The 26,715-nt window shown below is 49.2% G+C and overlaps 1 protein-coding gene across 2 annotated transcripts in view; it reads right to left on the minus strand.

Moving 5' to 3' along the window:
* Positions 1-22,387: 22,387 nt before the first annotated feature.
* ADRB2 (adrenoceptor beta 2) overlaps positions 22,388-26,715 on the minus strand; it is a 34,627-nt gene continuing 30,299 nt past the window's right edge. For both annotated transcript variants that reach the window (XR_012837699.1, XM_075766345.1), the window contains exon 2: positions 22,388-25,957. Coding sequence is in view for 1 of the 2 variants with exons in the window: in XM_075766345.1 (XP_075622460.1) it covers positions 25,923-25,957 (35 nt within the window). In the remaining variant the exon portion in view is untranslated. The remainder of the gene's footprint in view (positions 25,958-26,715) is intronic.

The raw sequence follows: 26,715 nt of genomic DNA on the forward strand, positions 1-26,715 counted from the left end.
GATGGAACATCTTTAGTGGGGAGATGCTTTGCAGCCCTCCTTTGGGATGGAGGATCCAGTGGTGCTTCAGTGGAGAAAAGATGCAACACAAGCCACTTCCAGAAGGCTGCAGGTAGCTGCCCTCAGTGTCACCTCAGTGTCTGGGTGTTGGGACCTGCATAGGATGGGTGGTGAGCTGGCAAGCACGCTGCGAGCATGGTGAATGACAGGGGACAGAGCTGTAGGTGACCACCTCATCACTCGGGGCTTCTTGTAGTGAGACAAGTCGGCTGATCTCAGCCCACAGTAGCCTGTAGATGCAGAGATGAGCTAATGCTCAGCTCACTTGGGAATGTGGCACGCAGCCAGCCTTGTCCCTTTCTCCTCTAAGAAGCATTAATTAAGCTGGATTTACTCAGCTAAGGGACACCTCAAGTCAAGACATGTCCAGGATTACTGTTTATGCATTGCTTCTTGTACAATTAGACAGCAATAAATGATAATCATTACCAAGTTCTGACACTGAGATTGTGTAAACGCTTAAAATACCTTTCTGGATCTCAAAAGGCTCATCCATCCAATCTTGGGGAGCTCCTTGGCTCCCACCAAGCCCAGACACTTGTGTCCTTGCCCCCGGTGAGTGGCTGGCAGTTCCTGATGGCAGGAGGCTGGTTGGAGGGGCTCTGCATCCCTGCCCTGCCTCCCACCGGGTCCATCTCCAAATGTTAAGCAGCTCAGAGCCTCACCCTGTGAGCAAGCAAGGGTCAGCCTCAATGGACTGTGATGGGTGCTGGGATGTGTGCTGTAGTTTACGCATATTTGTGTGTTAATATCAAAAGAGATGGGCTTTGTTATGGATCTGAAAGCAGCAGGCACCAAACTGCAGCCCAAAACAAGGTGCAGCTGCTTCAGATGTTCTTCAGGCTGGCTCCGATCTGCTGAGGACACAGCATGCGCAGACTGCGCATCCGACTGTGACTGATCCACGGTGTTTTCCTGCTGCAAGGTGGAGTTTTCAAAGGTCTTGAAAGCAGGTGGTGCTCCAACGACGACTGGATTACAGACTCATAGCTATTTCCCTCATAGCACCTTTTAAAATGCCAAATCTCCTCTCATTATTCAAGTTTTTATCAATATTAATTCTGAAAGTTATCATTCTGGGCTCCCCAAGACACTCACACATGTTCCCCTATTGGCCCTAGATCTCCTGGTTTAGCCTTTGAGAAAAACGTCCAGTCCTGATTTTCAAAGCCTCAAGTAATAGTGAATCACTCCATCCCTGTGCACGCTGTTCTGCTATTGAATTACTTACCCTGCTTCCTATTCTGAATTTCTCTAATTTCAATTTTCAGGCTCTGGATCTGCTACTCAGCTGAAGACCTTCTTATCATCACAATGCTTTTTCCAAGCTAGCATTTATAGGCTGTAATCAAGTTACCCATCTGTCTTCTCATTTTCAGAGAAAATAGACGGAGTTTCTTTAATCTGTTACCGCAAGCCCAGGTTGCCAGACCCTTCTGATTTTCTTATACATAGAGTGCACCTTGGCATGAGTTGAAAGTGGCATACATGTGCCAAGGGAGATTTTTAAGGAGAGGAGAGAGAACTTCTCTCCAAAACTGGCTAAATTTTGCAGTGCACATGATTGGCATCGTACTCGCCAGTTTTGATACTGTTCCCATATATTAAGAAACGTGTTTAATGTTCAGTTCCACAGATTAATAAACATGACCTTTTCTGGCTGCCTTTAGCTAGGCAAGATGATGTGTTTATACTGCAGAACTCAGCCCCTGTCCTGAAGCTTTTACAATGTCATGTAAGACAGGGTACAAGGGAAGCCATTTACACAGGCAGGTGAAAAGCACCAGGGGAAGCAGCGACAGGGACGCCTGGGTACAAATATCTGCTTCGTGCTTACAAAGATGGCTAAAGTCACTTCCCGGTTTTAGAAGAATGGAAATAAGTGCTGACACGAGGGAAGCATCAGCCACAGGCACATTCAGACAGCGAAGGAGCAACCCAAGTCTGGGGACAGCAGGTGAATCTGAGCGTGCAGCTGCAGCTGCGTGGGAGCCCAGCGCCAGGAGCCAGCCTGGGTGTCTCTCGGGGTGGGCAGCCAGCGTCTCCTTCAGCTGCTCTCCGTGTTCCTCGGTGTGCTGGGAACAGCTGGCTGAGGTCGTCGGGCTGGGGTACGGAGGTGGCAGCGGAGGAAGAACAGGGCACGGAGGGAGAATTGCTGATGGGGCTCTGCATGGGGAAGGTTTTGGGGACGAAGGACAGGCCATACACCAGTTTCTTGGCTCTTGTTCTGTGACAGATTGGCTGCACCAGGCTCATAGGGCTGCAATCGCAGCTCCCTGGGACGTGCCACGAGTAGCCACAACCTCGTTATCATTGCTCAGTGATCTGTGAACAAGCCTGGCCATGACTGTACTTCCCACCCCCACAGATTCATCAGCTCTCAGTGGTTTGAGACCGCCAAAGAAATCAAGAAGAGGCTATTTTGCAGTTTCTGCTTTTTTTTAGGGTGCAGGCAGGCTTTCATGGGAAGGCTGGGGTCTGCACCCAGTGGGTTGGTCCAGAGGATGGGTTTGTGAGGGACAGTGTCTAAAACTCAGAGGCTGCCTGAAAAAACAGAAGCTGGGGCCAGCAAGTGGAAAGGCTGCACGTGGCCAGGTGGAAAAGGGTTACCATGGCAAGGAGTGCCGGCTGCTTCAAAGCAGGGCTGTGCTGGGTTGCCCTGGTCCTCTTCCAGAGACAAGCCCAAGCTGGAGCCTGTAGAAATCGCCACCACCTGCCAGAGCTGCTTTACATACAGGCATACATCAGCTGAATGTGTTCATTCAGTTTTAGTAAGACAGTAATTGCATGTTTATAAAAAACAACAGATTTTTTAAAATTACTGCTATTCAGTGACTGCCCAGGAGACATGTATTGATTTCCTGCTCATCAGCCAATCTTTAATTATTATTATGCATCACTGTATTTAGTTTCATAAACAAAAGGCAATGAAAACCAAAGAGATTAACATTAGATACCTATAACTTAATTTACCTATAATAGCTTTATTAGTTCAAAGCCTGGAACATTCCAGGAAAGTTTTAGCCCACATCCTCAAGATACGAGTGCTCATGATAGCTCTTTGGCGGCTTTAACAAAGTATGCGTGACGCTGCCTCGAACAGAGGCAGACTCCCAGAGAAGCCAGTGATCCTCTCCCACCCCTCCTGCCCACATCAGCATCGCCAGGCATTTGGGGAGGCAGGAGCACCCCGGGGTTCAAGTGGCTTGAGTCTCTTTCGAGGCATGTGTTATTCTCACTTTTAAAAGTGCTCGTATTTCAATGTATATTAGCACAATATCTCGGAAAGCTTGTCCCACGCCTGCTGCTTCGCAGGGCGCCCAAGGGGAATGTCACACTGAAGCACTCGGTGGCCCTGTCATTTCTTGTGCATATCATGGCTTCATCATATGTCTCATTAGTTAATTAAAGGACAGAAGAGCAAGTGGCAGAAGTCACAGAAGCCCTACAAAACACGTGTGAAAATGTCAAATGAGCTCAGAAAGCAAAGCCCAAGGTGCTGCCCTTTGTGAAAGACACACTTTGGGCATCTTGTTCCTGTCATTCAGGATGAATGCGGAGTGCAGGCAGATGCTTGTGCCACGCCAGGACAGCTCTATTAGTGGAAAAATACACTTAGCGCAGCGCCTCGCTGCTGCACTGTGCCCAAGGGCACCTCCTGTCCAAGGGTGACCATCAGCAGCATGCCGTGGCCCAGGCTTTCAGCAGCGACCCTCCTCACTGCAGAGCAGGGCGAAGGGACCATCTCCAGAGAGCATCCCGTGCTGGCACACCCTGGCTGCCTGGGGGCTATCCTCCAGCCTTCAAGGGGGATTTCCAGCATTATGTCATTTTTGCGGCACTGGAGCTAGGTTACACTGCCCTGGGGAAGCCAAGACGCCTGTTATTCACGTGGTGACTGATGACTGCTCCGCTCCGGTCTTGCCGTGGACCCTCTCTGCCAGCCTGATCTCTTCTATTAATTTATTTACCGAACAAATGGCATTTCCCCAGCTCTGCAGCGATGCGCACTCTCAGCCCCATACCATGACCAGCCAAGGAAGCACCAACTCTCAGCCCCACTGGTGCCGGCGGAGGACTTGAGGAGGTCCTCAGCCTCTGCCCAAGAGGCAGAGCAGGCAGCACTGCATTTGCCTCTGCCCAAATCAGTTTGAAAAGTGATAGAACTTGCTGTAGAAATTGCTGCCATGGGCAGTGTGTACATTGGTGCTGTCCCAGACTTGCGGGGCACATGGGAAGGCAGGAGTAAGTCCTCCATTCCAAAATGCATACAGTGCTTTCTGGAATTTGCTTTGCCATGTAACCTGCAATACTGATTTTTAAAACCCCTCTGCTGGTTATTTAGTTCTGAAATCGAGCAGTGTGCCTGTGAGCTCTAAATTTTAGGTAGTATATTGTACCTGACTAATTTTATGGTCTGCATTGCCTTTTATCTTGGCTTGCTATTAATTTAACAGCAAATCTCTGTGTTTGTCAGTTCTGATTCCTGGGGTACCATATAATTTCGTTTGTAAATTGATTTGTGCTTTCTGATACTTCAATAAACCCATTTGGTATAAACACAGGTCTTCATTTCCCTGCGAGTACGTGGTGAACAAGCAGAAGCTGAGCACAAAAATAGACATTTATTTAACCAACAAATATAACAAGGGAGGGCAGCAGGAACAGGGCAGTTGGACCAGCGGTCTGCTGACAGCCTCTAAACAAGGTGCAGGTTACAATGCAAACTAAACAGCAGTTTTATCTTCAGGCAGGACCCACTGAATGCAATATCCTGCTTATTTACTGTCTGCTGTGTGCAGGTGAGAGGTTTTGGCTGCCACTGGCCTCCCCCGGCCTGGCATCCCCAGTGCCCTGGGTGCACATTGCCCGAGATGCCCTGGTGTTTCCCAGCCCTGGCACTTCTCTGGGTGTGCAACACACTGGAGAGGGTGAGGGCGGGTGAGTGGGTGAGAAACCGAGCGAAAACTGGGAGTGGGCTTGGTCCGTTGTCTCTGGGAGGTGACCAGCGCTCCCTGCTCCTTCTCCCCAGTGCACGTGTCCTGTTCTCCATGCTCATTCTCTCCATCCCCTTCTCGTGCCTGATTTCTGACCAGCCTCACTGTCTCTGTATTGAGACCCCAGGTGCCACTGCCAATGCTGCAGGAGAGGACAGGCATGGTTAATTTTCATTTCTTTTTTGCAACCAACTTTTCCTCTGTGTTACCCTGCATGATGCCAAGACCACAGCACGGAGAGTTTGTTGTTCTCACCCTGCCCACATTTCTTGCGGGAAGACAGGCTGCAGGTTGAGGCTCAGCCAGATGGCTGTGTGGCCACCGTGGCATGTTCAGTGCTGACTGCATTGCTGAGGACTTTGGTATATGGGATGCAACATAGAGCCTGCATGAGCAGCACCTGCAGGAAAAGCAGGGCAGCATCCTAACCAGAGCACCGAGGGCTAGGAGTAAGCATGCTGAAAGCTGAGATATGGGGGACATGGGGAAATGCCCCAACGTGGGGTTACATTGCATCCATGCGGTAAGATAGGCAGAGGAAAGGAAAAATTGCAGATTAAGAAACTACAGGCAATGGAAACCACTTCTACAAGCTTCTTTTTAGTGCACTAAATTCATAGACCTCCTTTTGTTTCTGTAGAGTGAGTCTTTAACATCTCCCTCAACAATCAGCAAAATGCATTTTTTGTAAACTTTCTCCTTTTTCCACTTCTTTTATTTTATAACCCATAAGCCAGTATAGAGGCGCACACTTTGATTACTCTATTCACTTTCTCTTTGAAGCTGTATGTTTTATTTCTTTTTCCCCCAGTTAATGAAGCTCCCTTGTATGATTCCAGATTGAGAGATTAGAGAGCTAGAAAAGTTTTATTTGAAATAGCTAAATTTCCATTTAGACTTTTGTTATTTTTTGTCTTCCCAGATCAATACTGTTCTCAGCTATTTTAGATTGGAGAAAAGCCATCAAAATATTCTATTTTCATAAGAGATACATGATTAGACCACTAGTTCTGAGTCACCAATCATTTTTATGTTGATGATTTGTCCAAAGACACTTTCTTTTTCATTTCTGATACCTTTTTTCAGAAACAGAAACACTGGGAAGTGCTAGCTAAATTCAAACTTGATTTCCTGTACTGTAACACATTGCTTAATTTTGAGTGGTAAAGCATTTGGAAAAATATGGATAAAGAATTTGAAAACTAGTATAAAAAGTGAGCCCATTTCAATCCTCAGAAATAAATCAACATGTTTTCTGAGGGTTTTTTTTGCACAAATCCATCTCCACTCTCCGTTGCAGGCACTGATGGGGGCTGGCTGGGAGATGTCTGTGTGGGAGAATGAAATTGCCCAAGGTGTGCCAAGTTAATGATGTTGAGTAAGATTTTTTTAATTTATTTTACTCTTTTCATCAGGCAACATTTTTGGGGGGGTTGTTTTGTTTTGTTTCCCCAACTCTGAAATGCTGAAGGGAAGGAGCTGTGCAGAGAAAAGGAAATGAAAGAAATCACAGAAGTGGGGACAGAAAACGGTTGGCTCCAGTCCCTGTGTCCCTGTGTCCTGCAAGGCAGCAGGGTAATGCTATAGCCATGCACCCTGTTAGAGAAGGATGGGATCTGGAGATTGTGGTGGAAAGCTCTTGGAAGTCATCAGCAGCTCTGCACTGCTCACATCAGAACATGGTACCTGGTACAACGACAGCTGATACCCACATCCATGGGGTGCAGGCAGGGAGCACTGCCAGACGGGCAGAGAATGGCCTCCTCCATATTTTCAGTGCGTTTTACCTCCCCTTTGGTTATTCCATAGCTGAACCTTCTCCCACCAGTGCAACCATTTCCATGTGGATGGCGGACGATGCTTCTGCGGCCCAGGGAGAGGTGGCGATGATGCCTGTCGTGGTCTGCCAGCGGGGTCATGGCTCGGGTGGTGGCTGTCACCGGAGAGGGCTGAGCCACGCTTTGCTTCCAGTAGCACCGAGGTGAGCTCTTCATCTTGGCAGTCACCCACATCTGCCCTCTGCTGAGGTATCTCTTTGTCTACTTACACGCATTTCCAAAAAAAACCTTCACAAAAGCTGCCCTGAGGGAATGAGGAGCTGGCAGGCTGCGGCATGGCAGTAACACAGCCGTTCCCCCGCAAAGCCCATGTGGGAATTGGAGGGCTCCCCCCATTAACACCCTTCGAATTAGATGCTGGAGCTGTATGGCATGGTGAAGCTGAAGAGAAGCTGAACAGAGAAGGAAGATCAAGTGGCTACTTTAACAATATGGCTCATTTTTCTTTGAAATTAATTGGCTGAATCCTGACAAAACTTGTTATTAAAAGAGCACCCTCGCCTTTTTAATCATTTGAGTTGTTTGTAAAGTGCTCCCAGAAACTGGAAATCACACCCTCTCCTCCAGCTCTTTTGTTCATTCCCATCTGGGGGAAATTCATGAGAATTCATTAAAAAATTATTGGCACCCCAGAGCCAAAGGCAACAGACCTCTCAAAATGTCCGAATAAAGACCACTATAATGAATAACCACTGTCAAATAGCCAGACAAAAAGGAAAAAATAAGACAGCAAATAAAACTAAACAAAATCTTAAGCAGTTGCCTGGTAAGCAGGGGCTGCAATTATGAGTTCTGCGACTCACACATCAACACCCACCCACCACCACTCTCTACCAAATGATTCAAGGCAGATAGCATCCTTCTAATGCCCTGGGACTTTCCTTTTGTCGGTGAAAAGACAGGGGTCAACGCATCTGGGATACTCTAAACCTACAAATGCAACTTAAATTGTGAGAGTAAACTTGTCATGTTGCTGATTGCACAATCCCACCAGGACAAGACAGCAGGTCAAGGTCTGTCTTGAGTTATCTCCTCACCACCATGGCATGGGCAGCAGGTCCAGATGAGGTAACTGCCTGATCTCGGGAGCTGAGCCTGCAGAGGGATGGGGAGAACATCATTTGGTCCTGGATGGTGCTGTGAATGTGGTGCCTGTTACCAGGTAGAGTAGCAGAGGGAAGAGGAATGGGAAAAAACCTGTGTGTTGGGCTCTCCTACACAACAGCACAGCCTGGCTCTACATTTGGCAGAGAACAGCCTCCTACATATTTTCAGTGCACTTTTTCTCCCTGCATTCAGCTGGCAGGGGACACCCTGCCCCAGCAGCCCGCGTCCTGTCACCAGCCCCATGTACGGACCATGATGGGAGTGGGCTCTGCAGCATTCGGGCTGCATTTGCAATGGCTGCATCAATATTCATCTCTTTGTAAATATAAACTGCCCCTGCTGCTCGGAGTCACTTCAGATTATTCATATTGATTCAGCACTGTTGATGATTAAATACAATGTTCTTCAAAGCCTGCATTTAACAGGAAAGCTTGATTGCATTTACTGTTTTGAGGTTGGGTGAGTTGTTTTCAGTTACGATGCTGTTGTGGGTTTTTGGTTTTTTTTGCCTTGTGGAACATCGTGTCATTTTGCAAATGAAGAATTACCCTCTTGCCTTTTAATAAAAACTTCCATCTCTGAAGGACTCACATCCTCCAGCTTAATCAGACAACTGATATATTGCACATCCCACCACCATCTCCGGGGCCCTCTGCCCCACAGCTGTCACAAGCAGAGCAGCTCCTGCAGGTCCAGCAGGATCAACTGACCATGCCCAGAAACCGTAGGCTGGAGGACAGAGGACAGAACAGGTTCCAGCGAAGGCTGATGATCGCAAATTAACTATCTGTGGATGGCATCCCTAGGGGTCCCTCAGATAGGGAAATAACAATTACAAAACTTGGTGCTTGTCCTAGAGAAAATTTCATACCTTTACAGAGAAAGTCAGAAGACAAAACACAGAACAAAGTGATTCACTTGATGTTCCCAACAGCCTCCTGGCAGCGCTGGGCAGAAATCCTAAACCCCAGTGCAATGCACTGTGCAGTTTTGCCTTCCAATAGTTATCAGGAGTCCATCCATCCAAACATTTCCCATCCATCATGGAATCCCAGCCTCCGTAGGAAATGTCCAGACTTAAATCTGAAGGAGCAACATGTTTGCCTGTAGGACCAGCAGGATACAATCGCTGCATGTATCTGGGGCAAGTGCTACAGGTGAACTGGGGCATAGTTTTACCAAGACCTGTCATTGTATTAATTGCTCATCTTGTCTTTAAGTGAGACAGCACATGAAGGCTCAACCACACAAGTTAAGAAAGGAAAAACAAGGAGACAACACAACAGTGAAATTGCTGAGTTGCCACTAGTTAGTGACAGTTTAAAAAGAAGATGTGAAATCAAAGATTCAGTAAAAAAGTCCCTGACCTGACAAAGAACAGAAACCCTATGAGAAGCAGCAGAAGGAAGACAGATTGCAACTCAGCAAGATTGGTCCATCGCAGGGAGCAGCAGAGATCAGCATTTCCTGGGGCTGCCTGATCAGGAGGGATTGGCAGCGTGCCTGCCTTGGGATGGGGACACACCACACGCTTGCCCAGCCCAACGCTATGTGCATTAGCAGCGAGATGATTGCTGTGTATGCGTGGGCATGGGCATGTTTTTGCTCTCAAGTCTCTGCACCTGATAGAAGATGGACAAATAAAAGTGACCCAGAGGTCCAGGGTTACATCTGGTAAGACTCAATGAGATGAAATCCATTTTGGGATCTCTAATGGCCCTCGCTCAGTGGTGTCACACTGGAGCCAGGCTATTAAGGGCACCTGTCAGGGCTATTTTAGGAAACAGAGGCCTCCTGCCTGGTGCCCCCCTCTCCTCTGCACTGAGCTCACGTCGTGTCAAATGAGGTCTCCTGGAGCAGGGCATACAGAAAGTTGTGGGTTTAGTGGAAAGCCTGGATGAGAAAGTGGCTTTCTGAGACCCCTTGTCATACGCAGCTCCATCCTGGACTCTGTGGGATTATTTTTGGCATGCTCTGTGCAACTTCCACCGGCAAGTTTTGGACCCAGCTGCATACCTCGAGCTTTGCCCATCCCCAGGGACAGGAGGAGGGATGGGGATTCTCCTGAAGAGCTGCCTTGTCAATATGAGCTGTTATCTTCTCCCATGGGCAGAGCCAGCCAGAGTGAAAAGGGAAATGAGTTCAGTGCCTACACATGGAGACTTCTCTCAGTGCAGTGAAATAGGTTATGTGATGGTTGTACACAAACAGGCCGAAGCAGCTGGACTCTGACCTGCCAAAGTGCAATGCTTTGAGTTTCAGATGTGGGTCTTGATGTCAAGCCCCTCCTGAGAGGCTGAAACACCTAAGTCTTCATGCCCTGGGGGGTCTAACCTGGCTCTGACCCATCACACCAGGATAAAGACTGGGTTTGCTCTTCCACAACAGCTATTTCTGGAACTACCTCACCTTTTCTCCTCTTAATTATTGCCATAGGTTACAGTTCCCCTGGTTTTGAACAGCATGAGCTAAGCTGACCTCAGGCACTGTATGTGGGCAGCTGTGCTTTGGATCCAGCAATGCCTGTCCCTGCAGAGCCAGCGGTGGTTGGGAAGCACTGCAAATGCAGCGTGCTTTGCTTCATCCAGGATAACATGGGGAAAAAACCCACAAAACAGAGGGACAGAGTGTGCTTTAAAACAGAGACTACAAGGCAAACGTGTTAAGTGCTCTGTATGCAAAAGCAGGAGGAATCCTTCCAGCTTAAGAAAGATCTTGCTATGATTTTCCTGTGAAATGAACTCTTGGTGAAGGGAAGTAGGTGTACAATTTCTCATCAAATGAGTGGATCAGGCAGCCAAGAACACACTTTTCAAGATTATGTTTCAATTAATTCAATTTAACATCAGAGCCTTTTTTTTTTTGTTCTTGTCTCATTATCTCTTTCAAGGCTTCACCAGGCTCAAACTTTCTCTTTAGAAATTCTGCTTCCCACCACAGTGGAAGGCACCACTTAATTTAGGAGGTGCCTGACCAGCTGAGTTAACCCTGAGTGCTGTTGCAGCCATGCTGTCAGCCAGGTTTGGATATAATATCCACATTTTGCTTTCAGCCTCCATCATTGTAATTGCAAATTTAGGCTTTTTCCTCTTCTCTCAGATCAGATACAGGGAAGATGCTCCAGGGAGCTTTGTATGCCAAGGAGTGGGATTTTTCAAACCCACTAGTGGTTTTGGATAGGAAGCTCAAGACCATAGCCAGTCACGCACTGATGATTCAGTAACAAAGCTACTCCCAGAGATGGCTTGATTGATGAGGGTTCCAACAGAGTCCTACCTACCAGCAGGTGCATCTCCAGCCACCTAGCCTAGTGTTCCTGAGCCTGGTTTTCAACTCTCTTTAAAGGCTTCTAGAGATGAGCAGGCAATGAAAGCACCCAGAAATCTTGGGGGGGGGGGGGGGGGGGGGGAATAACATTCTAATTTTCTTCCAAGCAATTAACTCTAATATTGGCAACAGTAGAATCCTCCCAGTTTCTCCCACCCCTTCCTTTCACTTTCCAAGTTAACCTCCGCTGACAGACAGAGGAATACCAGAACAACCATCACAAGCTCCACAAACACCAGTGGTAGGTACATTCCTGTAACACCCTCTATTCCAGACATGCAAGAAACAAAGATCAACTCCTTACTTCTCAGACCACCTTCTCCCTATCCCTACAACATTTCACTTCACCCCAAACCTTTGCCTCTGAGCTGAATTTAAGAGCTCCCCCTTAGCACTTCTCTTTTACCCACCTGCAGAGCTACTTTAGAAAACAGAGTACCAGCTCTTATTTCCTCCGCAGCATACTCACAAAACTTAGAGCTGTGGATTAAGACCAGCTGTGGGGAATTTAAAGACTCATCTGTGCGGAATTTAAAGACTCATCTGTGCATGAGTGGCTGCTGGCAGGAATGGAGGCAGCACCAGCTATAAAGCCTTGGTTTGCTTCTAATGCAGTTTGGCTGGGGAGCTGCTAAGTGACCTGAGCTGTAGGGTTGTGGCTGAGGAAGTTTATTCTTTTCTATCTTTTGTCAGAGCTGCTCACGCATGTCTCTCTGCTAGGCATTCCTGATGACCCATGCATTCTTTCTGTACTGCTAGTGACCCTGTGCTCTTGGGGAGCTGCTCCCTAACCAGCTGCCTGCAGGCAGGAGCAAGGCTGAGCCCTGTGGCCAGGGTGCCTGCTCTATTCTGCAAACTGCATTGCACAGCCAGGCAGGGGGTGCTGGCTCTCCTCTGACCCTTCTTCTGGGTTTTATGTGCCAACCCAATCACTAGGGTATCTTTGTGGCTGGTGTTGCTTTGGGAATGAGTCCCTCCTGAGACTTCTGCTTTGACATGTCTGTCCCCATCCTAGCTGCTGTGGAGGAGCCCTCAGGGAGCCCCTGTCATGGGGGGGGGGCATGACTGTTTACATAGATATAACTTAGTTATGGGGAGTGTTGAAAGACCTGTGGTTCAGTTCCTAATGTACTAAATGATTCTCTTGCTTATAAATTTGGTTGCAGAAGCATTTTATGTTGCTGAAGGCTGCACTAATCGCTAAAAGACAGAAATATATCTTCCACTGAAAATTATCCCTGCACTTGAGCAGGGAATACAGATACATCTCAACCCTCTGCATCCAGGGCTAGAAGGGAATTTCCCACTCAGAACTCCTGTTGGTTTTTCCTTGCTTTGGCTTTGAAACCGTAGAGGGAAATGGAAGAAAACAGGGTGAAGCTTGAGCATTGTCCATCTGTTTCTGGCGGAAAGAGGCAGGGCATTTTGCTGGGTCTCCTGTCCCTTTGCAGTCACCACCTGAGCTCGGGGGGAGGACTGAGCACCTCTGCCCAAGCTGCTGCTGTTCCTCTCCAGGCTGTAACCCTCTGCTACCTGCCCCAGGCACAGGAGGGACCAGGTTGCAGCAGATGAAGGTTACAAGCAGGCGTGAAGGGCACTTCTGTCATCAGACAGACATCTGCCTGCAGAGGGACAGAGTCAGGGAGCGTCCTCCAGCAGGCACTGCTGTGGAGAGATTAACCCCGAAAAGGGGATGGAAAAACAGCCCTGACGTGAACCTGCATTCCCTGCTAGTGAGTCTGGAGGGAAAGCCAGCTGCAGGTGCAGGACCTGGTGAGTCAGGCTCCTTTTTCTCCCCTCTAATAATACCACCCTGAGAAGGGTCCCCAGGAGCTGGGTCTGGGTTACATGAGGTCGTGGGGGAGCCTGAGCAGGGGAGGTTTCCAGGAAAAAGTGGAACTTTAGGAACTCTGGAGGGCCTGGCTGTGTCTCAGCCCTGCAGGGGCTGGAGTGATGTTGGATTTACACCTGTGTAAATGAGGTGAGATCCAGTTTGGATGCAGCTTCCCAATAAACAGGCATGTATATACATACGGGTACAGAATTCCTGAAAGGGGCACTCTTCCAGCCTGCAGAGCTCCTGCAGAAGTCCCCACATTAGAGGAGTTCTGATCCAGAAGAAAAGCCAGGCAATAAATACTGGAAAAAGCCATGAAGGATAAATTGCTATTGCAGCAAGAAATCCCTTCAGCTTGGCAGAAGCTCTATTTATCTCCCAAAGACTTTAGTCTCAGTATCTCCCAGGGGGACATTAATGGATCTCGTTAGGGGCTCCCATGACAAACAAACCTTTGTCACACGCCAAGAGGACAGACAAGTCTGCCAGGTCGCTGGTTCTCCCCTAGAGACATGAGGGATGCTTTGTGCTGTAATGCCATGCCAGGGGACAATGTGACAGTGCCGCTGATAGACCTGTGTGCGTAGGGGCTGTACAGCAGGGCTGCCAGTGAAGATAAGACCCTTCTCCCTTGTGGTGCTGTGGGCTTGCCACCCACCTCCCTGTCTGAGGAAGAGGGCTGGAGATGGCAGTCACGCTCCCAGGGCTCCATCTGCGCTCTGCATCCACAGGAGGCACCACGGGTCTGGGCTGACGCTGGCGTGTCTGCCTTGTCCTCACCTTGTTACTCACCTTGCTCCTATGGACAGTCCCCAGCTTTGAGCTGAGCTCATCTTAACACCCTCTTTGTGAGGTTCGCCTTTGATGAAGACTTGGACCAACAGCTGCCACTTGTCCCATCAAGCCCGGTCCTGCTCGCTTGCCCATTTGGCACTACTGCTCGTAGGAGACCGTCTTTCTGTGGTACGGTCACGCTCTCGTCAGGTTAAGTTACTCAGCTATCGACTACACTCATTAGTCAGATATTGACACATCATGCTGAAGAAAATGAGGAGGACTGTTACAGTGACTGCTTTATTGCTCAGTCTGTTAAAAGAAAGCTGCTCTCCATTTGCTTCTCCCCAAAAAGCTGAATATTCAAAAGGTCAGAAGGATGTCTCAGCATGAGTCAACCAGGAGACATATATCTAAGATCAAAAGGATTGTCAATCCAATTAAAAGCCTGGGTTGCAGCAGCGGCAGGCGTTTTACGTATAAAATATACTCAATGTTTCATCTCTGAGTTCAGAAGTCTTTCTTCTCAAATCTTTTTTCCCATCTCCCGGCTGTCCCAGACATCCCTCAGCTGGTAGGAGGAGTTCTGTAACCAGGAGTGTAAATTCTCTTTTTTCTCTCCTTTCCCCAGAGATACTGCCTGTCTTTTTTTTTTTTTTTTTTTTTTTTCCAGTTAATTAAAGCTACCTCATTTTCACATTGCAGCTGCCTGCCCAGTTCAGAGCGGGGAAGCTCAGCATGTCAGGCTGTAGCAGAGAGCCAGACTCTGGGTTTCGGACCATAAACAGGGGATGAGCTGAGCAACCAGGGGATGAAGCTCCCTTCCTCTGCCTGGGATGGGGATCCATGCTGTTGGCCATACTCAGCGCTGCTCTGCAGAGCACTGCCTGCCCAGGCAGGTGGGATAGCAGATCTTTGCCTGGCTGCACATAGAGAGACCATGGGTTGATTTAAGCAAAGCAGAGCGATTAGGGCTGGGGAAGCTAGAAGAGATGGGGAAATGTTGTTGGATGTGTACAGGGAGCTGTACAAACCCCATCTTCAGGACTCTGCATCAGGCATCTGCTGCTCCAGGAGTGAGCGGTGCCAATATGCCCACCGTCCCCTCCATGCCAGGCTCCCCACAGGACCGCAGTGCTCTGCCCTGTGCAGCCAGCCTCTACCGTCAGCAGAAGGAAACGGCAGCCTGGAAGAAGAGCTTGCTCAGAGTGGGTTAAAGTCAGTATGCACCATGTGTAACAACTTCTCAGTGGAAATGAAGATGGGCTATTAACGCTCTGCATTAGTGCCAGTTCCTCAGGGACACCCAGGGCACCCACATTAATACCCTATCAGTGCATTAGGATTCATGTGGGCACAAGAAAGTCTGCACCAAATGAATGAATAGTGATGAGGCCATTATTTTATTGGACTTTCTGTAAATGCTGACATTCCCCACGCAGTATTAGCACAGCCAGCAGCAGTGTTGCAAGCAGGTCAGAAGGACTCACTGAGCCCCTGGGACCTCCAAGCACCCAAACCTCTGTGGATATAGGCTCTTAACCTCCAAACCCCTGCCCAACGGGAGGTAGGAAACCACTCTGGTGCTGCTGTGGTACTGCATGGAGGATCCTCTCTGGACAAGGATGGCTTGTAGGAGAGGAGGACTTGACCACTACCTTTGCGTTGAGGCCAATATCCTGTCCCTGATAGTGGCACCTGATGTCCCAGAGGAAGATGGGGAATACATAAAGCAAGCAAGCCCTGGCCAAATGCACAAGGTTTTCCTGTTCCTCAGCCAAGTTAATAATAGAGCAGGATTCAAACCCAGAGAACCACATCGTATTTTAAGCTGATCCCAATTCATTCAGGGGAGCCATCATGCTGCACACAACAGGCAGGTTCCCCGGCCGTGGGAAGGTGGGAAGGCTGCAGAAAGGCCGTGCTGCTGGAGGAAAGCCCCCTTTGCATTGATCTCTGATACCCTCGTCTGGCTGAATCTGGAAGCTCAGCCTCCCAATGGACAAGACAAATCAACCCCAAATGGGTCCTCTTCAGCTTTTAGTACAAATGTGTGGAGTTGGGACCAGGAGTGCTTAAGCTGTGGTTGGACGGGCAGGAGGGAACATGAAATGTCGTAGAAGATGTGCCCATGGATAGACAGAGACTCTTTCTTCTCACCAGCCATGTAGAAGACTGCAGGGATCAGCACTGAGCTGGAAGGCTCCTTCTGCAGCCTGTGGCAAAGAAATGGAGGTGCGGGTGGGCTTTGAGGAAATACATCCCCCACTAGAAGGAGAAGAGCAAGAAGACAAAGCAGTCTTAGAAAGGGAGGTACTGCTGAGGCAGTTGCTCCATCAGGCAGCTACAGAGTGCTGAGCTAAGGGGAATCCACAGCAAAGGAAAAATACAGACTTTAAAAACATGTTTGCTTCCTTCAAAGTTGTCCAGCAAGTAGTTTCCTATTAAAAGTAACCCTGGAGATGCAGCCGCCAGGTTGACACAGCATCACCCCGGCTGGCTCTGCAGTCCACAGCTGTGCCGTGGCGATGCTGCTCTGGTACATTCTGTAATTGTTAATCAGTGCCATACAGCGTGCAACCACCACAGGAATCGATGCTTAAATAAGCACAGGGAAGTCTTAGCTAATGAAATGGGTGTTCATTTCTATTCTGGGGACAGGCTTGTGCTCTTGCTCCTGAGAAGTAGCACGGATTTCTCCATGTGCTGAAGTTGAAGTGTGGCAATTGTGACTCCCTAGCTCTGCATCTGCTGAAATCTTTCCTGTGACACATTTGCAGCGGCATCTTGCAGATAAACCTGGCTGCTTCTGTTGCCCTGCCAGCACTGCATTGCTTCAGAGCTACAGGGTTCAGGGGTAGCAGGAGTGTTGGCCAGTATTTTTTCTGGGTGTGCATCCATTACACAAGTATGTCTTATGAATCAGTTACAAAGAGGAAGAAAATGAGGACAAAACCATAACCATGGGCTTCCTCCGAGGTTTCAGGGCATTTGCCTCAGGAGACCTGCTTTGCTTTCAGCCTCCCTGTGCCTGCTTTATCTCCTTTGCCCAACCCCACTGCCTTTGTTCATCTCACTGGTGTCACATTTTGTCCATCCCTTTTGAGCAATCCTTTTGGATGGGAGAAACACACTTCAGCTGCTGGGGGGGCCAAGAGGTGGAGTTGTCCCATCCACATGGAAAGAAGTGCTGATGAGGCTTCAGGACTTGGCATGAGCACCTTGTGGGCTAATGGTCCCCTCTCCCTGCAGGACCCAAGAAGAGAGGGGAAGCTGCAGGCAGAGTCAGGGCTACAGGTGGCAGAAGAAATGGTATGTTTGTTCACAGCAGGATGAAAATAACACTTGCTGAAAGTTTTCCAGGAACTTGCCCTGCCGGTATATCTTTATTAAGGGTGTCAGCTTTGGAGCTCCTCTGGCATTCTGTGGTGTCACCACATGATCTGGCTCTTACCAACAAGAAAATCCTCTCCTGTGATGTTCCTCTGTTGTTTTTTCTGATCTGTGTAACGACTGTCCCTTTTCAGTCAACTTCCCTGAAAAAACATCTCTTCCTCCTGCTTCCCTCCTCCAAGCCCCCACCTAGGGTCTGTGTCTGTCTCTCATATCCCAGCCCAGGTGTAGACACAGGACACTTTGCTCAGCATCATGTGGGTAGAAAAGCTTTGGCCTCTCAGCCATCCCAGGATTGCTGCAAACTTGCCACTGTTGTCCCCGTTGCTGTCGGTGGTGATTTCTGAGTGTCTTGCTCTGGACCTGCTCCCTCCATGCCCGAGGAGGTCCAGGTTAGCCCTTCCTGCCCCCAGCTGGGGCAGACCTCATTGCTGAGCAAATCTGAGCCCTCTCTGTTCATAACAAGCCCGGCTCTTCTGCATTTGGGGCATGCTAATCCTTCCTGCCCTCAAGCATGCTCCAAAAATAGCACCGAGTCCCTGCTGAGCGCAGCCTCAACAGCAACAGGTGCTGTCCTGGAGCCACCACGACCGACCGGGCTGCTCGGAGCCCACCAGCCCCCCAGCCGCTGGCAAACACGGCGTAATTTCTCGTGCCGATATCCCGTGGCTTGCTGCCAGGCACACCTCGGATGCGTCAGAGGCTGGGGTGCAGGTGGCAGCAAGGGAGGGCAATCAAGGGCTCCCCTTCTTCCACCTGTCCTGCCAAAAATCACACTGTGCCTAGCTTCACGTGGGGTGTGGGATGTCTGTGCGGCACAAGGGCTCGATTGCCAAGTGGGATTCTCAGGCTCTTGACCAAAACCATCTGGAGTTTGTACAAGGACCAGTGTGAAGTACTCAACTACAGCCACAGGATGGAGAGCTGGAAATGCCATTTAAGTCTGGTTAGCCACGATATAAGGATCAAAGAGTCAGATTCCATCAAAACCATCTTTTTCTCAGAACCCCATCATTTCTGATTACACTTTCATAGGGGGATCTCTGAAACATGGCAAACTTCATTTTGGATTGATGCATTCATTTTGCTTTGGTTTTGATGATAAAAGAAAACTGAAAAATTTAATTTCCTCTTCATTTGCTTTGTCCCTGAATGCACTTGTCTAGATGATGCTGAGGGTGTTCTCATTTTCCCCCTCCCCCTCCTTTGTTGTTTAAAAAAAAAAAATCACCAAACTTCTCCAGCTGAAGGAGTGTAGGAGAACGCGGAACAGTCTGTGGGTCAGTGCACTCCCCTCAGAATTAGAAAGGGGAAGGGGAAGAATGTGGCAATGGAGATGTGACTTACTTGTTTTTAAAAAGAAACATCTGAAATTATTTTTCAAAGACAACAAACGATCCCTTTAAAAAAAAAAAAAACCTTCCCAAAAATCTGCCTTTGCAAGCTTGGTGCTCGTTGTGCAATTGCTTTCTGGTTCTACAATTTTTGTACATGTTTCTTGCAAGAAGCAGCAGCTGATGCTCCTGGCGGGCTTGCACAGCATCAGACATGTGCGGGGAGGCAGATGGGAACGTGCAGTTCCCCAAAGCAGGGCACTGCTGTATCCCCCGCCCTGGGAAGCCTGCCACTACGGCCAGAATACAGCTCTGCCACGAAGCCAGGTCCACATCACTGTACTGATGCAGGGCCGCTGAAAGGGCTGTGGAGAGCACAGTGAGTGGCCAGGATTTGTCTGACCAAATGCAGATGTCTCCAGCTGAGCTACTCCAAAGCGCTTTTGTAATCCTGGTAGAAAAATAGCCTGTCTAGAGAGGCAGTTTATCCTAGCATAGGATAGTCATAATTTCCTGATGCTGTAAGGCATACACTTCGATCCTGTTTGTTACCCCTGGGATGTCTCCTCTGCCAATCTTTTATTCTCCTTCTTGCCCCCTCTTGCCTATTTAGACCTTGAGCTTTGCAGAGCCAGAGCCTTTCCCACATGGCTGGTGCGATACCCAAGAGCCGTGGAGCTCCCTGCTTCGGTTGCCTGGTTGCTATTGCTGTTGCAAACACAGTAAATGGTCATCTGCACCCCTGGATGCCCGTACAGCCTTTCTTTTGGCTTGGGTGGGCTTTGAATGAGGATTAACTCTTAAGAACACAGGCTCCCCATGCAGGCTGCAGTCAAGACTAGCAGCAAAATAGTTAATGGTTAGCAGCAGCATTAGATATTTCTCTACTCCTTCAGTTTCCAGTCACAACAGTCTTTAGAGAAGCAGCATCAATAAACCAGCCTGGTGTTTGTAATGCCCAGATTCATTTTGCTGTTATTTTTTGTGTTTTAATTACCATAATTTCCATTTCTGTAACACCCCTTCTTCCTGTTTTTCATTTCCTGCTGTCAGATGACAGCCTGGTCCGTGCAGATTCACATTTTCATTATGAATTTCATTGACAGACACGTACAAAAAGAAAAGCAGACAACCCAGCCCCCATCACTTCCCCAACTGATGAGGCAAAACCATTCCCCTCAGCATCAGGATTCTGCAATCGAAAGGTGACCCCTTCTATCAATTTCCATGGAGACCAAAACAGAGCATCCGTGATTTAAACGTTCTCCCACAATAATCAAAATTATGGTAAATTACCAGCACAAAGTTATTTAATCCAAAATTTACTGGGATTTGTGCCTATAGAATTGAAAGCAAATGTGTCTGGGAGACCCAGAAATCAGCTTCTGCCCCCGGAAGGCATCTCGGTGCCAGCTGGGGCTGGTGGGGCTGACAGAAGAGGCTCAGGAATATTATCGGTGCTGTGGCAGCAGCGCCCTTCGGAGTGGTCTCAGGCCAGGGAAGCATGGCCGGCAAAAGGGACTCACCACCCAGAAGGTATATAAGGCATATAAGGCAGGAAAGTACCTGCTGCTTATGCCCAGCTGTGTGACTTTTAAAAGGATGCTAAAAGATGGACTTTTAAAAGGATGCTAAGAGATGGAGGACCATTGAATGAGGGGATGTGGCTGCACCTGGGAGGGACCATGACTTTTGGGTGCGTCTGGGAACTGAGCCACCACTGAGGGCATGGTTCCCCCAGTCCTCCTCCATCCTCCAGGAAAATCCGTGCCAGGGCACTGCAGAACAGTGTCCTACAAAGGTTGCTGGGCACCAGGAGCCCTGCTTGCATGGCAGCTAACAAAGCGACCCTAGAAGTTGCAGCTGGAGCAAGCAAACAGTTCTTTCCTCCTGTTTTCCTGCTGGCTGCACATGAAAAGACCCTGACTTCTCCATAGCCTCTGCTATTTGCCAGGTAATGTGAAAGCTAGCCAGATGTGGAGTTTTTTATTAATCTGTTTACATTTGTAAGTTATGAGGCATCTCATCTGCTGCAAGAGATGATGATGCCAGAGCCTCGAATGAGCAAACAGGTCAGAAAAAAAGGAGCAAAGAGTGAATCTGCTGCTCAGCGCGGGTGGAAAGGGGTTGTTTGATTCCTGGAAGGATTTAACTGACTTGTAAAATAGCCCCATTCAGACAGCAGCATTTGCGAGCGCTGACATCTTAGCTTAACGAGGTTCTTTACCAGCCATTTCAGAAAGCGATTTTACATGCTGCTCTCAAGAGGTTTTAAGTTGCCATAATTCATGTTCATACCTCTAACCATGAAAGGATGAAGAAAAGGTTTATTGCAGCTATGTGCTGCAATAATCTCCTCACAGCTCTTTTCTCCAGATTGCTTTAAAGCTTTAGGAACTTTAGAAGGATATTTGGAAACATCCTGGGATGTCTGGAGGCTGTGGGGTTGTGTATATTCTTGGCAAATAAGGCTCACAATTTATCTAGTCCCAAAACCCAGGGCTGACCCCGGAGCTCAGTAAATCCAGATACAAAGTCTGGGAGATGGAGAAAATCCATCCTGTTAGCTTACAGGAGGCCTGCAGAGGATAGACATGCCTCTCTAATGTGGATGGGTAGGTAACTTGGGTCTGCATGTGGCTGGCACTTCAGCGCCTGAGCCGTAAGTGACTTTGGAAATGTCCTTAGAAAGTGAGTACGAGGGACGCTGAGTTTTTGTGGTTCACGGTCACACTAAAAAGTGGAGGTATGGCACTGTGGAGACCTGCATGCAGTTACGCAGCAGTTCAAGGCTGTCTCTATTCCTTGATAAAAGACATATCATATTCGCCCGATATCTCTGCATGCAGGTCCCACCAGAGGACCGGTCCCCAGCGTGCGTGCTGCCTAAAGCCCCGTGCTCACTGGCAGCCGGAGAACAGGCTGCTGACAGACATAGAGCACAACCGCTGCCCTGAACATCTTTATGTATTAGGGCACTCCAGGCCCTTCGGTGTTTTAAATAGGGATGATTAATTGTCTAATTATGAATTCTGTTGGAAATGTGTCATTTTGATTCTTTTGTTGTTTAGGGACTATATTCTTCCCCTGGCAATTGCTTCTGAAAAGCTGTAATGTTGTCACTGCCACCCTGCCCCACCTAACCGGGGAGAACAGCTGGGGACTGAGAGGAGGAATTAAGGAGCCTTCTGCTCTATCACTGATGTGATGTTTGGGCAGAGAACCCGCCCTTGGGATCACACACTGCCACGTGGGAGATTCCAGATTCCTCTGTTGTCATCTTGTGAAACCCTTGGGAGACTCAGCACCCACTTTCATCTGTCTTTTTTTTTTCTTCCTTGGTTTCTTTGACATCTCCTCCTCCTGCTCCGCTCCACAGCACCTGCAGGACTGGTACCTACATGGACTGCCTTACTGTTGCCCAGCTCCTTGCTAGCCTTGTCCCACAGCCCCTTTCCCATAGTGCCTGGAAATATTGCAACCTGTTACCAATCAGCAAGCTTCGTGGAGAGGCCCTGCAAGGTGCTCTGGTGCACTTTGTGTTTTGATCTCCCCTGCCTGCATTCGGCCTCTCCACCAGGTAGCCCCAGCACCTCTCCACGAGCTGTCCTGGCATCCCAAGGAGCACAGCTCCTTTCTGATCCCTTTCTGATCCAGGTGTAGTCCCTCCCTCTGGTGCCACTCGATGAATAGTGTAAAAAAGAAGAGTGGGAAGAGAAGGACTTTTCATTCTTTATTTGTAGGAACAATTTGTTCGGTGAGAAGAACAGAGCTCTTACAATCACAACGGTGCTCCAGCCGAGCGCTGTACACATAGACTCCCCACACAAAGACTCCACGTGCACTGAGCCTGCTGAGCCCCCGTGCTGCTCGCGGGGCACGGGGCTCCCTCCGCGTGGAGCTGCAGCTCCAGCTTACAGACACGATTTTCAGGCAGGACAGACCACAGCTCCCTGCCACCGCACGGACCTCTGCCCCCACCGATCCCCCATACGGCTGCACAGGCAACAGTGGAGCATCACCCACCCGCATTGCTCAGCTTGGGCTTTGCTGAGATGGAGACTTTGTTGTGTACCGTCCCTAGCAGGCGTTTGCTCCCCGCAGCGTACGAGTGCTCATTGCCAATGCTGGTCCGCTTTTGGACACATCTCTGTGTCTGCTCCTTTCCTGCGCCCCAGGTGCTTTGCAATGGGGGAGAGAGCAGCTCCACAGCCGCTGAGGACACCAGGCACTGCCAGAGGTCCTGGCTGCTCCGCTTGTGGATATGGATCCTGGACAAACTCTGCACGGCTGAATGAATAAAAACCAGGCTCATTCTGTGCCGAACTACGGGAAGCACAGGGAGCGGCAACAATCAGGGAGTCAGAGAGGTTCTTGGAGGAGGAAAGAGGAGCATGGGTCAAGTGGTAGAGCCAGACCGGGATGTAATGAGCAGCAGGTATTTGAAGAGCATCACTAGGAATAATGGAATGAAATTTTCAGGAGGAAATGTAGGTGGAATAGTAATAGCAACTCCTGACTTGGACTACAGAGCAGTCTCCCAAAGGACAGCACAATAACCCTGATGCCAGGGCATTTAAAAATAGACCTAACACACCACCAGTAAATGTAATACATGGAACAAGCCTGAAGGGTGAAAGGCAGATGGATTTGTAATACATCTCTTCCATCTCCAACTCTTACAGCTCTGCAAGGAAGCAATCAGCAATAAGCAGGTCATTGCTTTTGGACCATGCTGGCAAATTACCAGAACAACCGTATCCATTTCACTTTTTGCAACCTGCTCTTGCACATGAGAGGATTTGTGAGAAAAAGAACTACAATGATCCTATGCATGTGTCTAACTTGAAAACTAGTCCCAAGGGCAGTGTTTCCAGTACAAAATGCATGACTAAAGCCAGCCAGGAATCTTCTGAGGAACAGGGTTTGGTTGGGAAATATTTCTATTCAGCAGCCACACAGGTTTGGACAAAGCCTTGGTGCGGCATCTCAGAGGGAAGGGTATGGGAGAAGCCAGGCTTCCCTGGAGCAGCTGGGAGCCCTGCCAAGGGATGCCCGGACACCCCGGCTCCCTCCTGAGCGTGGGAGCTGTGGGAGAGCAGCAGGGCACAGGAGAGCCCCCCTCTCCCAGAGAAATGGTTCCCCTCTGCACTGGGACACACAGGCTTTCCATGAAATGGGATACCTGACCATGAGTGGTTACTGCCAGAGTGCCAGTTCTTAGCAAAATGGGTAGGAACAGACAGTGCCAAGCATGAACCGTTACAGCACAGCTACAGCACTGTCTAGAGAGGGTCGTGCCTGCTGGTCTCAAACTGGCAGTGTTAAATGGGTCTGTACATGGATATCTCTTTTGGACAGAGCAGAAAAGACTGCCAGGTATTAAACCTCTGTGAGCATGCTGGTGGGAACTTGCTCTGGCTGGGGATACGGCCCCCTGCAAGTATCCAAAGCCAGGATGTACACATAGTAAGTTTGCTTCATTATAGCTGGGAGCACTGTGAGGACAGGATCTGGGCAAGCAATTTGCACAGAGACACATACTCTGCACAAGCAGGAGAAAATCCGGGTAAAGGGTCTCCGCAGAGCTTATGCAGCCTACAGCTGTCCTGCTGTCCTTCCTAACTTAAAGGTTTGCCCAGCGTATTCTTAATTCTTGAAAGCTCAAAATTGCACACTCACCCCAAGGAAAGTATTTCTGGTTTAACTGCAGCCTTTTCCTTCTGCCTCTTATGCACACCCTGTGTGCGTGCCCAGATCCGGCCCGCTCCAGGCATACACCCGCCCCTTCGCCCGTTCCTGTTGCACAGACACACAGCACGCACTCCCTCTCTCCATCCCCTCTTGGCTGCGGATGTTTGTGGGGAGGGTGCTCTGTTAGCAGCTTTGCATCAAGCAGCAAGAAAATAAATAAATAAATACGATTGCACATGAGGGAAGGGGTTTGCAACTGGAAGCCCGAGAGAGAAGGTCTGAGATGGGGCTCCTGGCACAGTTCGGTACCGGCACGTTTTGCCCAGGACTCTGGGAACAGCTCAGTGAACCTGCAGCTGCCCAGCTGGGCATGACAGTCTGCAGCTGGGACACCACCTGCAATTAAGATGTGCGCGTTTTCCTATGGTTTTGAATCAGTTTTTCCTACAATTTCCTGCCTGAGCCTCCGTCACTCCCTCCGTCTCTGTCTCTTTCTCTGCTGAATTGAGGTTTTTTACAATCCACGATGCAGGAGCTGAGCGTGCAGCCTGCCGGCATGCTCGCTTCCACAGCCACAGGAGAGGAACGGATGCTCTATAATGTTTTGGGGCTCGGGTGTTAAAACTTGGCTCCCAAGTGCGGCTGGCCGTGCTAGCATGTGACTGATTGCAAGTAAAAGGATTGCCAGGCTCAAGCTTTCCTCCTGTCTGAAGTCCAGGCACTGCAGTTGCACATTTGTTGGCATAAGGAGCAAACAAAGGACACATTATGTCTGCATTGTGTAACGTCAGCCCCGTCTACCAACAGCACCGTGCTGGGCAGCACAGCTGTGCACTGGGCAGGACTTGCCCTGTGGTAATACTTCTGCGAGTTTGTGAGGGTCTGTGCCCCACATGCAGTACACGTAGACCTAGAGAGAAAAAGAGGTAGGTAGAGAAGACACCAGAAGGAGAAATAAGCACAGAATAAATCAAAGCAATCTTCCACGCTCCTTCTCTCTCAGTCTTGGTCAGATTCCCGTTTCGTCTGGAGCCCCAGCCAGCACGTGGACAGACAGCTGTGGGCACGTCCTGTCGGTCTCCTGACCTGCTCGTAAGGCAGTGATCTTGCTGTGCCCCTTCCAAACCAGCCACTGGAGACAGCCACGTGGTCCCGACACCCCCTTCCCTTTTGAAAGTGCTTTCCAAGGATGCTCTGCCAGGGAAACCCCTCTGCACCTTTTGTGGTGATTTGGACATTCACCTCCTTCAGTTCAAGGGCTCCTGTAGCTTCTTTCCAGAGCCGGTTTCCTATGCAGTGACTCCTGCAAAGTGCCTCTGCTAGTGCCGGTCCCCCATCTGTGTCCTCTGAGGCTAGTAGAGCCTTTCCTGGTCCTCTGGTTATCCTTTATCAGCTTCTCCTTCAGGTGATGCACGATGGGCTATGGGTTGGGATGAAGACGTTTGCCAAAGCAATCACTTCCCACAGCATCCCCAGGCTCAGAGAAGCAAGGCCATGCTCCCACGCAATCTCTTCAGAGCCCTCATGAGCTCAGGGTGGTGAGGAAGAGAGGTCAGCCCATTCAGCTCTCAACCATTCCTGGACACCCAGGGATCTCTGTGGGACAGAGAAAGAAAGAAAGAAAAAAACATCAGTTGGGCATGGTAGAGGTTGGGGTAGAGGAGAGATTCGGATGCCAGAAGCCAGGAGGGAGATAACACTTCCCCAGGACACTGTCCACCGGCTCTGTCTTAGCCTTCAGGCACCCTCCCCAGCCGCTGCTGAACACCCCCTCGAAGGAGGCAGTGGGTGAGCGAGCACCTCCATGCCGGGCGGTGCCCTGCCCATAAGTGCCACTGCGTGCCGATGCTGCACCTCCTCGAGGTGGGCAAGCTTCTGCCTCCACGGTTTGCAGGGACGATTCTACAGTGCCATTGCACTCCTGAGCTGTGTGATCGACCAAGGCGTTCAGCAGGGACAGCTGGGTGCTTTAGTACCTGAGCAATGATTTTCCCACAGTGTGGGAAATTAATCTTGAGATAGGGAAAGGAACAAATACTAGACGTGCCTGTGCTTTTATTTATTTGAAAGTGATATTTTAATACGTACATGTCAAAGATTATGGTCTGTATGTGTATGTGTGGAAAGCAGAGTTTAAAACCAGAATTGATCTGCCCTGCCAAGTGTGTCTGTCCCTCCTCCCTTCCCCATTTCTCTGTCCTTCCTTCCTTCCTTCCTTCCTTCCTTCCTTCCTTCCTTCCTTCCTTCCTTCCTTCCTTCCTTCCTTCCTTCCTTCCTTCCTTCCTTCCTTCCTTCCTTCCACACAACCCCAGTCCATACTGCACCTTATTGCCAAGAAGAATTCTACTTTGCAC

This window comes from Balearica regulorum, chromosome 14 (genome assembly GCF_011004875.1).
Source record: "Balearica regulorum gibbericeps isolate bBalReg1 chromosome 14, bBalReg1.pri, whole genome shotgun sequence".
Classification (NCBI taxonomy): Eukaryota; Metazoa; Chordata; class Aves; order Gruiformes; family Gruidae; genus Balearica; species Balearica regulorum.